Source organism: Argopecten irradians, chromosome 2 (assembly GCF_041381155.1).
Source record: "Argopecten irradians isolate NY chromosome 2, Ai_NY, whole genome shotgun sequence".
In the NCBI taxonomy this organism is placed as follows: Eukaryota; Metazoa; Mollusca; class Bivalvia; order Pectinida; family Pectinidae; genus Argopecten; species Argopecten irradians.
Window position 1 is genome coordinate 34,929,848 of NC_091135.1, and position 15,764 is coordinate 34,945,611.

Sequence of the window (15,764 nt, forward strand, 5' to 3'; positions counted from 1 at the left end):
ATTCAATAATTATAATTGCAAAGGGCAATAACTTGTAAGTTACAATCTAATCAATTTTCAAACTTATCCGAGATCTTCCAATTTTAGTGTAAATACAAAGTTTCGTGAAGCTGTGTGCATATTTATTCAAGTTACCGTATTCACAAGGTCCAATAATAATTATTAGTGCAAAGGGCAATAACTCCGTCAATTATTGTCGAATCAAGCTGATTTTCGGACTCGTCTGAGATATTTCTAATGTTAGTTCACATACATCATTCAGTTCGGTTCATATTTACTCAAGTTATCGTGTCAACAAGGTTCAATAATTATTATTGCAAAGGACAACAACTCCGTAAGTTTCGAACTTGTCCAAGATCTATCCAATGTTAATCTACATACAAAGTTTCATTAAGCTCAGTTTATATTTACTAAAGTTATCACGTTCACAAGGTCCAATTTTAATTATTAGTGCAAAGGGCAATAACACCGTAAATTACAGTTGAATCAAGCTGATTTTCGAACTCGTTCGAGATCTTTCCAATGTTAGTCTACACAAAAAGTTTCATTAAGCTCGGTTTACATTCACTCAAGTTATCGCGTTCACAAGGAAACGTTCACGAACGACGCACAACGGACGACGACGGACAAAAGACTATTGCAATAAAAATGTGAAATTTTGTCAATATTGGCCATTTTAGTAAGTTTTTATGTCATGGTGCTTCGTCCGTCGTCCGTCCATTCGTTGTCTGTCAACATTTCCTTTAGATCGCTACTAGTCATACTGAGTTCTGCATGGAATGTAACCAAATTTGGCCAGAAACATCCTTGGGGGAAGGGGAACAGAGTTAGTATAAATTTTGGCTTTGAACCCCTGAAGCAGAAAGAGTGGGAGGGTAGATCGACCCAATAGGAGAATTAGAGGTAAACAATGAATATGTATTCAGAACATTAATTGGCATTACAAACCAGGTGAGCGATACAGGCCCTCTGGGCCTCTTGTTCTTCAACAAAATTGATATTTATATGTTCCACGTGGTCTCTGGTAATACCTGTTAGTTTTGGCTTGGATTTGAAGAACATTAAAGAACTTTAAATTGAGATGCCTGACCATGACCCATCTTTATTTGACAACAAAGGCATATTACCGTAGTATGCATGTACAATATCTTTTTGAGAAGTACTACAACTAGATAATGCTGTAATATACCTGCAGGCCTTTTCATCGGGTTCATAAAAGTTCTTAAAGGAATGAATACCATATCAGGCCATTGTAAATATAACTCGAAGTCATTCAAGTCATTTTTTCACCATTTCCCCCTTATTTCCAGCATATGCTACAGGCCAAATATAATGTTTCTAGCTTGCTGAGATGATGGGCTATACCAAGCTCGTTCAAATGAATGATCTTGACTTAATTTATACATAACGTAAGGTGAAATCTTTGAACAGCTTTTTGTCAATTGTCAATAACTATAAAAAGATGTCCCAATACAAAAGGTATTTTAAAGTCTTCTGGTTATTGACAAAAAGTTGTTTATAATGTTCTGTCTATTTGATCCCACGTGACTTTGAAGAAAGATCAAGGTCATTCATTTAAATAAACTTGGTAGCCTTTTATCCCAGCAAGCTGCAAACCTAATATCCGTCAGTACCCAGTGCCTTTCAGTATTTAGAAGTTGTTTTAATGAAATGTTTACAGACGTTGGACGGCACATAGGCAGACAACACACAGCCGACTGTACACAATGAAGGATGAAGCCTAATGAGTATATATAAAGGTCTTCCTGGCCCTTTGTGTCAGATGACCTATAAAGTACACAACAATTATCAAATGATCAAAACTAAATTTACTATCCTTTTTGTAAGATTATAAAAAATCATCTGTTAAATACAGCTTGATTAGTTTTCGACATTTTTTTTAACAGCACTTGCTATTATTATACATTCATGCATAGGTCCAATGTGGCTTTCTCGTTTAAATCTTGTTTATGATAAATTTAAATACATTCTTTTTTTCTCTCTCTCTTAATTCTTAAAAATTATCATGGTCATTTAGAATGGATTCCTGTGAGAATTTGGACAATAAATGTATAATCTGGAATGTGTTTCACTCAATTTCATCAACAAAAAGAATTATGTTGCAGAAAAGTTCTAGTGCTTCATTCCTTGACCTTGGAGGATAGTGCAATCCATGTCTTTGAATCCCCTGATTGGCCACAACCTGAAATTCATCACAGACACCATTTGCTGTTGGAGTGTGGCAATACTCTTGTACGATGCCATCAATATTTCCTGGTAGCGCCATTTTGTAATCTTTCGTAGCAAATACTTCTGGTTGGTAGTAGAGAACATCTGGCTTTCCAAATGGTCCATCTGCATTTCTACTTGGTCTGATTCTATGCTCATTCCAGTGACGCACTACATCTTCCAAATCCTTGCTAACAAGCTGTAAGAAACAATATCGAACACATTGAAGGTGAACTTCATCAGTTGTGTCCAAAATACCATACTCTGTCATAGATTTGAACAAATCCATCCATGATTGGCCACACATTGAACGAAGATTTCTCCAGAACCTTTCAATTCGTGTATTTCTGAGAGAAGAGCCATACATAAAACTGGAGAGACCTTGAAAGGGATCAGTGTGGTTCCAACGAAGGGCGTACTGCAGATCACGTACAATTGAGTTCTCTGTTCCTTTGTCGGCATAAACAATAAAGGGAACGCCATTTATCTTGCGGACATAATCCATGTAAAAATGTGCAATATATTCCGGTTTTTTGTTTGAACTGCATGCCTTTAGCCAGACCACTCGTCTTGAAAATCCATCAACAGCTGCATGAATGGAAATTCCATAAGGTTTCAGTTTATCCCAGCCATCAATGTGGATAGCAAAGTTTGGTCCTTTGTTGAGATAGTGACGGCGCCGAAAAACATGACGACTGCGGGCACGAACACCTTCAGCATCCAGTACTGATAGAGCAAGTCTTACTGTTTCTGATGAAGCGTTGATGTCATGATCAGTTAATAAGCGTCTCCTCATTGCCCTATAACCAATATTCTGTCCAGTATTGGACAACTCTTGTAGTATTACTCTAACTATGTCTTCTAATGATGATTCATTATTTCGTCTGTGTAAGTTCATCCTCCTAAGTATCCGATGGACCTGTCTTTCACTAACTGCTGTGGCATGACGAACAGCCATAAATCCAATAATTTCCTTTATTGTATAGCCAGAGTGATAGTATATTGCTATCAAGTCATCCCTATTCAAAATGGCACCATCATTAACCACCAGGTTATCAAAGGAATGAGCACCTACATACTGAGTTCCATTCATCTTTCCTGCAAAAAAAAATGAAAGATTTATTCAAAGAGATATACTTTTTAACACATCAAAAAGAGTAGACAATGTTACATACCAGTGATGTATTTCTGATTATAATAGGCACCATCTACATTTTGTATACATAGAGTATAGGCTTAGACTTTTATTATATGTATAGTATCTATGTGCTATGATCATGGTAATGCTTACAGTATACTGATTAGCCAATCTAATTAAAATTGATATAATTACTTTAATCAAGGATTTATCAGTGACTTATAAACCCTTGCTCTAATAAAATTGAACTAGAACTGTAAGAGGATGGCTGACTAATACTAACGCTTCCTCTTCTTAAGTGTCTGCAGGCTTGTTCTTGAAAAAAAATCATGGTCACAGGAAAATTGCAAGTTGGCCGGACAAATTATGGCAACTAAAATTTTGACTAACGGAAACCTGCATGCCTATCCCAACATAATCCCAAACAATACTGTCAAGTTTCATTGAAATTGATCTAGTAGTTTAGGTGGAGTTGTTGAGACAAATTTTGAAACCTGTTTATAGTGACCTGGTTACCATGGCAACCAAAATTTCGACAAACAGAAACCTGCATGCACATCCTGACATGGTCCTCAATACTATTGCCAAGTTTCATTGAAAATGACCCAGAAGTGTAAGAGAAGTTGTTCAGACAAAATTAACCTGCATATAGTGACCAGGTTACCATGGCAACTAAAATTTCGACAATAAAGATCATTAAACGTGATTAGCATTTATCATCTTTATATGAACAAACTAAGTTATGCTTTAAAAATAAATGTTGACGACCATTTTATTGATATTTAAACCAGAGACTTGATCCCTGTTTAAATGTATATTTCTACACATGTATGACATCATGTTTGAAAAATATTTTGATTGATATTGGTATTTTAATTTTGATTTATTCGTTGTATTGTCAGTTTGTGCAACATAAATTATATAAACATTAGGTTTATATTGAAATAAAGCAAAAGTTGTGTGCAAATTTCAAAAGATACGCTTTAGTGATGACGCACATTGTCAAGAGACATTTTAATCATAGATTTATTTTAGTGTAAAATACACTTTAACACACGCCAAATGTACTATTTTTATCTTAAACAGATTGATTAATTGTTAATTTTATTTTCAAAGAGTAAATTTAGATTATGGTATATGTACTTCATTCCATTATTACATGTATGTATATTATGTACATGTAGTTGGATACATACAAAATTGAACTGGTACAAAGGTCTGTCACATACTGATATACTGCATGGGAATACAGATATTCCTGCATAAATGGCTTATGTACATGTACTGTAAAATCTAGGCATACAGGTCTAGATCTTTTGTCATGGCCACCAGGCCTAGCCTAGGGCTCTTTTCTCCCTTCTCCCTCTTTCCCCACCCCACCAACTATATATATATATGGTGACACCTTATCTGAGATGATGATCAGTCAGGCATCACAGGTAAGGTATACTTATTTTCTTTAACCCAATGAGTCCATGCCAGTATAACATTCAATACAATTGATAGCATGCTGTGACAGCCTCTGTACCTGTATAATCTGATTAGTACAGTAAAGTCTACCAGTCTACTTGACCTCATGTCTCATATTTCAAATAATAATAGTAATAACAAACCTATTTGTTATCAAAGTGAGATTATTCTTTCAATTGAAAATGATTGTTATATTTTTTTTCTCAAAATGAAGATAATGTATACACAATGTTTTGTGTCTTGTTTAGGAGATGAAAAGGTGTTTATTAAATTATATGTATTATGGTTAAATTTATATCCAGTCCCTACATACATATTTTTTATATATTTATACTACCGGTATATAATATTGACAGGACGTCAAGCTCCTTGTTGTGTCCAACATTTTGCTAAATAAATATATATTAAGGATGTACTCCTTTGAGAAGTCAAAATTTTCTTGTATTAAACTTTTTTCTCATATAGATTTTTGGAAATAGGAGTTCATACCATGAAAGAAAATGAAAGAAAAAACATATGTCCGTGTGCTCGTTTTTGAGCTATTGTCACTCAAAGATACCAAAATGACAAAATAGTGGATTTTATAGGAATTTAGCCGTTTTGACTACATACACTAGAATTTAAAGCCATAATTCCCTAATGAGGTGTTTGATATGTATGGATGTTTGTAGAATTTATTTTCAAGTAGTCTTCAATGAAAATATACCAGTTATGATTAATAAGAGTCATATTTTTTCTCAAAATAACAACATTTGCTACCCCTACCCCTTAATTTTGAGCTCCAAAATGCACCATTTTCAGCCATTTTTGTCAAATTTAACCCTTTATGGAAAAAGTTATGGTATTAAACTTTTCTCAATAGTTTGCATATCAATAGGGAAAGGGTTGTTCTTTCTAAATCAGGCAGAAAAATGGGGGGTCCGTGTGCTTACTTTTTTGCCCCATTTAAATATTTGTTATTTTTCAATATTTTTGACTAAAAAATAAAAGTGCTCAAATTACCATTAAATGTAGAAATAAAGTGACAAAAGTGTATCATTTCACACATTAATGTTCAATATTTTAATTAAAATGAACCCAGTGAAGATTTACAGCAAAAATTAACTCGATACAGCTGAAAATGTTGACGCGGTGATGATTTAAGTAAAAACAATTTAAGCAAAAAATGGGAAAACGGTGGCTCTACTCAAAGCCAAAAAAGACACAATTTCAAAATGGCCGCCAAATGGGCCATTTCTTAAAATCGCTGTGTAAAAAAATCTACTAAAAATGGAAATGTAATTTTTTCACAAAATTTGCTACAGACCAAATGCTACAGATATTGATAAATCGTATTTGAAAATCTCATAACGTTTTTGATCTATGTGGAAACGAAACTTCAACGGGACTGAAACCACAGAAGAATACATCCTTAATCATTAATTAAAGTTAAATTAATTAAATCAGCCTGATAATAAAACTTTATGAACAAAGAGAAAAGTTTGAAAATATGGCTTATTTATTTAATTATTGATTAAATTTATTTTTGCTAACTTTCTCAAGGACATATATAATTTATACTTATAAAATAATCATTCACTTTCTTTAGATAATTACAGTATTCATTTCATTGATTTTAGAATCTGCAGTATCAAAAAGTAGGTAGCTTCTTAAAGTAATTCTCAACACTCTAGTATGTGGTATCTTTTTGCAAGGTCAAATATAATCTAGATGAGGCTAAACTATATGTAGACTAGTGTAAAGGTTAAATAGCTTATATACTCAACTGTAAATATGTTTCTGTCAGGAATTCCTTGATTCTGATGCAGGACTTTGAGAATCGGTTACAGTTGATACTTATGGGAAGCCAACATGACATTTATTCAAAGAGCAATGTTGATCCTTAATTTCAATGCATATATATAAGATATCTGGATTGCGATATATAAGATATCTATGAGATATCTCATATAATATATAAGATATCTCATATAATATATGAGATTTCTTATACGATATATGAGATATCTTATATATATTTTTTTAATTAATCCTATATAAGGTATCTTATATCGTATATAAGATATTTCATTTAAGTTATCTATATAAGATATCTTATATAATATATAAGATATCTTATATAATTGAGATCATGTTGCTATATAAGATATCTTATAGGCCTATAGGAACGAGATTTCAACAATTCTCGGATCCCTGTGCAAGGCTGTGGATTCTGAGTCTTGAGATAAATAAAAGCTTTCAAAGAAAACTCTTTGCTTCTTTGATTGTTTACACAATAAGTCGTCCCAATACATAGGGGAAAGCTTCGTGGTGCTACTTAAACTAAAATTTAAATCATAGACTATATGCGGTTTGTACTTACGTGTTTGTTTGACCTGCGTCGCCGCCCGCCGCCAGTATATTATGTAGGTTGCGCATTGCACAGGCCTAAGACATGAGAAGTTCCGAAAAGCCCGTGTCTATTTATAACACAACTCGACCAAAGTAACTGGGTGGCAGACTTGGGCAAAAAGGGGAATTCAGGTCGAGATCCATGATATTTTGATTAGCTGGTCGTGATAAGCTAACACGACACGACGAGATAATTATGTCGACAAGTCGTGTTATAACTCGACTTGTCGACATAATTTATGTCGACAAGTCGCGGATTTACGTTAACTCGACCTAAAATAACACGATGGCAGAAATATATTAGATATTGGCGATGAATTTCATTATTTTTTTAATGCGATCACGAATCAGTGTCGTTTTTAAGAAATAAATATTCCAAATTACAACCACCATACCGAGTCAAGAAAAAATGAAAGGAATGTTCAATATATTTAATGCTAAAACCTATATGAAAAATTGCAGTTCCTAGAAAAAATTATGTAAATTAATCAGAAATTAATCTTATATCAAGTCATGTTTCTGACCTTATTTTAATCTTCTTGTTAAATCTTTTTCAGCTGTACACGTGTGCATTGTTTAAAGAACTATAATATTTTGATAACTGTACGACATGTATCATGTATGTATTACAGTTATGTGACCTCTTGTAACACACTGTTGTGTTTCGGAGTGAATAAATAAAACCTTGAAACCTTGAGAATAACAAATCAGCATATAAATATAGTAATCTAAAAGTCATATAATATTTATCATCCTATATACAGAATGTATTTATTTGTAGAAGATATATTTATTAATTTTGTTCGAAACGTTAAAACTTTTATTGTTAGTCATGCCATATTAAACTAAATTCCTGTATGTATTTTGGTTTTTGGCAATTGTTTTATGTGTTTTGTGCATTTTTAATAGGTATGTTTTCAATGGGGTTATGTTTAAGTTTGTCTTCTTTCTTGACATCAAATATATATACAGTGGAACTTGGTTGATACGAATATTTATTTTGTCTAATCGAATAATTATGTAATCTGTCCTATCACGTTCATGGCTTTATATCAAGTATAATTAAGCGTTGGTTGTCATATTTTTAGCATGATTGTTTATATTTTTGGAATGTTTTAACATAAAAAATGGTGCACGTTGACCTCTTAAACTTTTAGTACTTAAGTGTCAATACGGTAAATAATCATATATTGAGTTTAGCAGCAATTATACGTGTGTGAAACGTGAGGTCAGCGTTAAGTTTTGGCCTTTGATATTACACCTTGTATACCTTCTATATATTAATATCAGTTGTGAATGTACACCAAATGACGCAATAGGTTGATTAACACGCGTTCACCATGTGAATGTACACCTATTGACGCAATACGTTGGTTAACATGCGTTCACCATGTGGCCTTTCCGTACCGCTCACGGTATTTTTAGCAGACATAATGTTTCTATGAATCGGTAACAGGCTGTTGAATATTACAATGTATATGTATAACAAAAGCGATTCTTAGATCTGCACCTTCAATAAAACAAAGTGTTTGAAAACCTGATTTTATTGGAAACTTTGAAGTGAATTATAATAATTATAATGATAAAATGTATCGAGTATCTTTATACATAAAGATGAACCAACTTATCGCCACATCTTTGTTGCGTTCATTCTTGGAGTGATCAGAGGTTGCTGCTTGACGGTTTATTGCACAAGAAGGGATGCTGTTGCCTATAAGAAGAAGTAGAAATAAGTAAGTTACAATGAAACAAAAACAGAAGACGGACCATATATTTCTAAACTTATCTTTGATCCCGTTTATACTTGTCTATGATCCCGTTTATACTTGTCTCTGATCCCGTGTAAACTTGTCTCTGATCCCGTTTAAACTTATCTCTGATCCCGTGTAAACTTGTCTCTGATCCCGTTTAAACTTGTCTCTGATCCCTTTTAAACTTGACTCTGATCCCGTTTAAAATTGTCTCTGATCCCGTTGCAACTTGTCTCTGATCCCGTTTAAACTTGTCTCTGATCCCAGTAAAACTTTTTCTGATCCCGTTTAAACTTTCTCTGATCCCAGTAAAACTTTTTCTGATCCCGTTTAAACTTTCTCTGATCCCGTTTAAATCAAGGAAACAGATTTATAGATTGAAGTCTAATGAACAAGGACAAGGGTAACAATATATAAAGTTGTACAAAACATGTTGATATTGCATAGATACAATAGAACCATGAGCTCCGGAGGAGCAAGCGTTTTCTACATCAGCTTCATCGACGACACCCCCCGTACAAATCTCAGGTAAATCCGGTTATTGACATTACTTTAGTTTAGTCATTGAGTTGAGCGTTCGACCCTGTGAGGAAGACGCTGGCTTCTGTCCCCTGACAAAGATACACCATAGACTTTAAAAGTGATAGATTCTGCTCCCCCATTAGTCTTAAAAGTAGTAGTCTCTGATCTTGCTTACATGGGACGACTGGTTTACCCGTTGTCAATATAACACGATTAAACTGCAGCCTCCCACAACATTCAGACATTCACACACGACGACACATTGCACACAGGCGAGAATTTCGTAAAATTTTTGCTGATTACACTCTGGTAAAATCTATTTCCCATGACGTTTTTGATTATGTACTGAACGCATTTTGTAAACCAATTTAACACAATAACTATCATTTAAGCTTTATTTATTTAAAGATGCTCCACCGCCGACACAGCATAAATGGTATTCTTCATTTGAACAATAATTAGTGTTAAATCGTGTATATATATGTCTAATAACACAAAAAATAATATAAAATAATTTCTTTTGCCTTTGGTGCATGCGCAATCAATACTTCATTCCATATAGGATATAGTGCCACGGAATTTTTTCGGGATGCAAATAATTATTTTTTATACTTTTAACTTGAAGCATAATTAGAACTTCAAACTTTTCAATGGTGGTGTTGGTGTAAAGTAAGTAACTTTTGTAACTGAAGAAAATATCTAATCGTCTGATCCTGTTTTTGATAGTGAAAAAAAAACACCATTTGTCAGCGGTGGAGCATCTTTAAAATTTATTTATTTTTATATTTTTATTTATTTATATTTATTTATTTTATCATTCTGTTTTTATTCTCCTTAAAGTAAGTTTTCATTTTTGTTTTTGTTTTCATCAAACCCAATGCATATAGCAGAAAAAAATATGTATCTCATGCAGAAAAATACATTCGTTGCAGATTAATCACTATACACAATATTTAGCCTTTTCTCTTTCTGTAGTAAATAATTGATAAACATAATACTCTATCAGATATATCTTGAGATGTGCTTATAAAGTCAGATTAGGAGCTTGACTGTGTATCCCAAGGTTGAGCAAAATTGATAACCGATTGACTATTATCATGTTTGTAGAAATAGATAGGACGTTTTTATAAAGTGATATATATAAACAAAGTATAGATAAATAAACAGACTGCTTACGTCAGAATATGTCTTCTCTCGATAAGTAATGACCTACGTCCGTTGTGTCATCTTGATAAAGACACTATATATATATATATATATATATACCGTAGTATATATCTAGATGGTGAACACTGGTCAAGGTTATACGGTGACCTTATGACCTCATGACCGTCCCCCATTTTAATCGAATAATAAAAAGGTTATTCTTGCGGTTGAATCTTGTCTGAAAAATAAACAATTCTAGAATCACTTCGAATTAAATAGAGAGAATATAGGCGTAACTTAAAGTATGCGATTTATAGATTATTGGTTGTTTGGATGGTGCGGTTCACGTCCTATTAACCGTTAGGGTCATTTAAGGACGGTCTCACGTGTATGCGTCTGTGTGTGTTTTGGGAGAGTACAATATGTTCGTGTTGTATATTTTTGTAATGGTTTAACTCTTGCCGTTTTTATAGTCTTATCCCACTGAAGTGTTTAAAGTAGCTATATCTCATGTTACGTTCTCAGAAGTTTCGCCCAACCTATTTTGTAGTCCGCTAAACCTGCCTATATCATTAGGCTTTTTTTTATAATTTTTTTCCTAATATATATTAGGCAAAAAAAACCACCTAATAATATTTTGTAAACTATAGTCTTCACCCGTCATTTGCATGACAAAGTAAAAAAAAGTACTCAATATGTAAGCTTTTGTATAGTCTAATAGGGTTAAACAAGCGAGCACATCATTTTACCTGCTATAATTATAAGCACTAGTAAACATAACAGCAGGATTGTTTACAGAAATATGTACTGAATCCTGTGGTCTTGTTCTACTAAAATGTAGGATTTGTTTCATATTTTGCCAAACTTTATAAGCAACATAACAATCTCCGAGTCAACATTAATACCAAAGGTAAGGTCATATACATACACAAATAATCAACATAGATATGTTCATGAATGCCTAAAAAGTGGTACATAGACATACAAAATATAAAACCGTGGCTAATACATTAAACATACTATATTTAATTCATTTTTATATTCTATTTTATTTTTTTAAAATATTTGTATAGTTAAAAAGTTAAATCTCGTTATCTAATGACGAAGTCTAAATAGAATTAACATTCATGTACTTTTCAAAAACATTAATAAAAGAAATCCTTACCCAATTTTACTCGACATGATCTATTCTTTGGGAAGTGATTGTTACAAAAATGCAACATACAAAAATGCTTAAACAGAAATATTTTTGTTTTGTTCAATATTTTATTATTTTTTATTTCAAGTATTTTTGTATATTATTGATGTATTTGCAATATTTTCATGGTATTGTTTCCAAATACTATTTCAAATTAAATATCATAAATTCTATTCTATTATTCCAAAAAAATACCATTTTTTCTCTATGATTGCAGTTAAAATATCAACCTGTATTGCGGTTGTTGAACTGTTCAAATCGCTATGGACTTCATACATGATCAGGTTCAATTAATGCTGATGAGATTCCTTAACACTAACTTCTACATCGAAATAGAAAGATAAATGTTGAAATTTATCATTAACATTGGGGTACTGGAATCCGTCCATGAACAATTCAAAATTCGACCCATTTGATCATCTTTAGGGGATGTCTTGTATCTAACTTCATCATAGGGCACACCAAGGTATTCTGTATTTATCAAAAATACATTTTCTGTAACATTTTGATTTGTCATCCGGGGTCATATATTTATATGTACATATAAATCCTTTTATCAGAGATGTGTTTCACTTTGTCATGTAGGTCAGACTGTGCGATACACTAGGAATCCGAAGAACAAACAACACGTCCATGTTGATATCCATTATGCTTCACATTTGAATATATCTAGTATCAACAGCGACTGAATAAAGGACATGTAACAGCAAATAATTTAGAATTTGTAAACAAAATTGGCGACCCCGTATGGTGCAAAAATTGTCTGAGTAGTAAAATAAGCAATTGCATTTTCTTATTTCTTGCTGAGTAAAGTTTCCTTTAGAGGTCCACTACGTTTACGAAACAAAAATCAAAGGTTTCACTCAAACAATTATAGCATACGAACATATATCAGTGACCTAGGGCGTGGTTACACCCAAAATAATGCAAGATTTCCTGCGTTATCTATGTAAGAGTGACGACCATGTTATTTGTAAAACACTGAAGAATTGCTTGTAAATAGATTGATTTTATGGGTTGGGATGTCAAAATTAACATTGCAAACCTTTTTAAGTGATATCAGTGCTTATTTCGTAGATTATTTGATAAAATGCGTTTTAATGAACGATTCCATTGGTTTTAATTGATTTTTCTCAAATCAATACACACCACCAATGTTTATACCATTGTGACGTCATGATTTTACTGGGTTTTAGCGCCATTCATAGTTTATTTTTTTCATATTTTGCATAATGGTATGGAAAAAGAATACGGCAATCTGAAAGTCAGGTTAAGAATACATGTGTATAACACTATTTTTGTCAGTCTTTTATCATGTTCTGTAAGCATGCAGTTAACGACGTGGAATTTAAAAATGTAGTTCAATTATCCTTGTAAATATTTAGTACAATGTACGCGTATCATTTTTAACAAAGGCAATACCTATATATTTTACGATTGACAATTTTTTTTTTCATCCGGGACGAAGACTGTCGGTTTATACTTCATTGCAGTCCGAATTTTCACACAGTATTTATTCAAAAGAATTTTTTATTTCAGTAGTCGAACGGAAATTGTTTAGTGTTTAATAAATACACATGTTAATCCGTTTACAATTCATTTTCCTTTGGATTGCCTTTTCCTTTGACTTGATCCACACATAAAAACGTTAAAGGTTATAACACCTAAATGTATGACAAACAGCTCTAAACTCAATTTTTTACTACCTTCGAATAGAGGATGTTTTCCGCAACATGTTCTTAGCTTTGATGTTAATTAGAAGTGTTCATAGAAATCACTGTGACTGGTTTGACCCCGGATTAAACATAATGTTTTGTTACAACCTTATAATAAACGGCCATTTCCAGCTCATTGACAAGTTGAATGTAATTTTTATTTTTAAATTTGAAATTAGTATTACAAGCTTGCCTGAGTATTTTCCCTGTATGATAACAACTAAAACGGTCTGTACATACATGCGTCGTTGCAACATTTTCAAAGTTATGTCCAATGCTGAATCGGTAAAACAAATTACAAATTATTTTTCCAAATAATATCAAAAGTGACTTTTATTTCACATCTTTTAGTTAGAAAGTATTACCAAAGTTGTTAATGTCTTTTACCTTCAACATAAATTAAAATATAAAATAGTTTAAATTTGAGTTTTTCTTATTATTTTTAATAACACAAGGCGTTGAACTATCAATTTCAAATTTAAATAGAAACCGTTTTAATTGCAGAATTTTGAAAATGGACAGGTTTAAATCAGTAGACTGACATTTTATGAACCACTTGCTAGGGACTGAAAGAGTTATTGTCCTTGGTAAAAGATTAATTTTGTTTGTTTGTGTTAGAAGGAAACAAACTTTTAAGCGCAAATATATTTTCAAAACAAGAATTGAAAAGTGTTATAATAGAACTATTCGGTAATGACTTCTTATTTTGTTTAGTTCTACAAGATGAATAACATTATATCAAAAACATATGTGATATTCATTTAAAGCAACAATTCAACATATTTATCGTTCTGTCACATTAAGATGTTTTCCATTGCGGGATCCAGGTGTAAAATCATCGACTGTTCATATCTAAATAACTAGTTTATACACTGTATAATTAACCAAAGTTGCAACGAGACTGAAAATAGTTTGATAAATATCAAAATCACATTTTGAAAGTTAATGATCAATTTTATATTTCGAAAACTTTTTCGTTAATGAAGACAATTGTAGCCGATGATTATGTGATTACTGGTAAACACCCATAGAACCGCGAGAAATTATCGAGGTTAGAGAGTGGACTTGAATGATTTCTCGTGATAAATTTAAAACTCGTTTTCATAAGACCTAACAATAGAGATGAGAGTAACTTTGAGTTATCTCGCTTACAATGGTTGGTTCTATGTGCTAGACGTATTTACATGTAACTCATGGGAGGAAGTATTGTGACATCTTATGACTGTATGAAGGAGTGTTTTTACGGGGTGGGATCAAAGCCGGTGTAACGTTGAAAATGGACCTCCGTTGAAAATTGACCTCGGGTCATTTTTCAACGTTTAAAACTGACCCCGAATGCTGTTGAAAATTGAACATGCCATTGAAAATTGACAGCTTCGAGGTTCAATTCTCAACGGTAGGTCTGTTGAAAAATGACCGTTGAAAAATGAACGTGGCAAACTCTAAACAAATGGTCTGTTAAAAAATGACCGTAATATTTTATTGTCAGATGTTAAAGACAATAGTAATTGGGCAACATGCCTATACACGCATTCTCCCTAAATATTAACAGTACACACAAATCAAAAGAGATGGGAATGATTCATCCATGTAAATGTATCATAGATTTTCAGAGAAATATCTTTCATCCTTAAATTGTTCTTACCTTTTCTTAAAAGCAAAATGAATAAATTTACCAGAACTTTGTAATCCTTTAACGTTTTTAACGTTTACCAATTTAACTAAAAAACTGGTCTTCTGTAATGATATTTCTTAATATAGATTTGGCGTAAATCTACATGATATGGACATTATGGTTGAAAATGATATTCATCATCAAGTTCACTCCAACACTTTTCACACCAACCCATTTTCAACGGGTTGCTGTAAAACGTGCGCTTAAAGTTCAGTTTTCAACGGCATTCGGGGTCGAAAAATGACCCGAGGTCAATTTTCAATGGAGATCCATTTTCAACGTTACACCGGTCCTAATATGCAGATAAATCTTCAATCTGATTAAAATACAGATCCTTGTTATCACTGCGTTTGATAAGAGAATCTGACATCCCATTATGGGTCACTTTCTTGTGACCTTTTGAAATGGCCAATCAAATTGCTGCTGCCAGAATTTTGTTTAGTTTATATGGTCATCGATCGAACATGACCCCTTATGGGATGTTGCCAGATCCTCTATCGAACGGAGTGGTTATACAGATCTGTATTTT

The 15,764-nt window shown here is 32.6% G+C and overlaps 1 protein-coding gene across 1 annotated transcript; it reads right to left on the reverse strand.

The window, feature by feature from the left end:
• Window positions 1–1,812: 1,812 nt before the first annotated feature.
• Window positions 1,813–7,431, reverse strand: LOC138315279 (uncharacterized). The gene is made up of 2 exons (XM_069256167.1): window positions 7,200–7,431; window positions 1,813–3,327 (listed from the first exon to the last, which is right to left on the reverse strand). Exon 2 carries the CDS (start codon window positions 3,320–3,322, stop codon window positions 2,090–2,092), a length of 1,233 nt encoding a protein of 410 aa, XP_069112268.1. The 5' UTR covers window positions 3,323–3,327; window positions 7,200–7,431; the 3' UTR covers window positions 1,813–2,089.
• Between the last annotated feature and the right edge of the window lie 8,333 nt (window positions 7,432–15,764).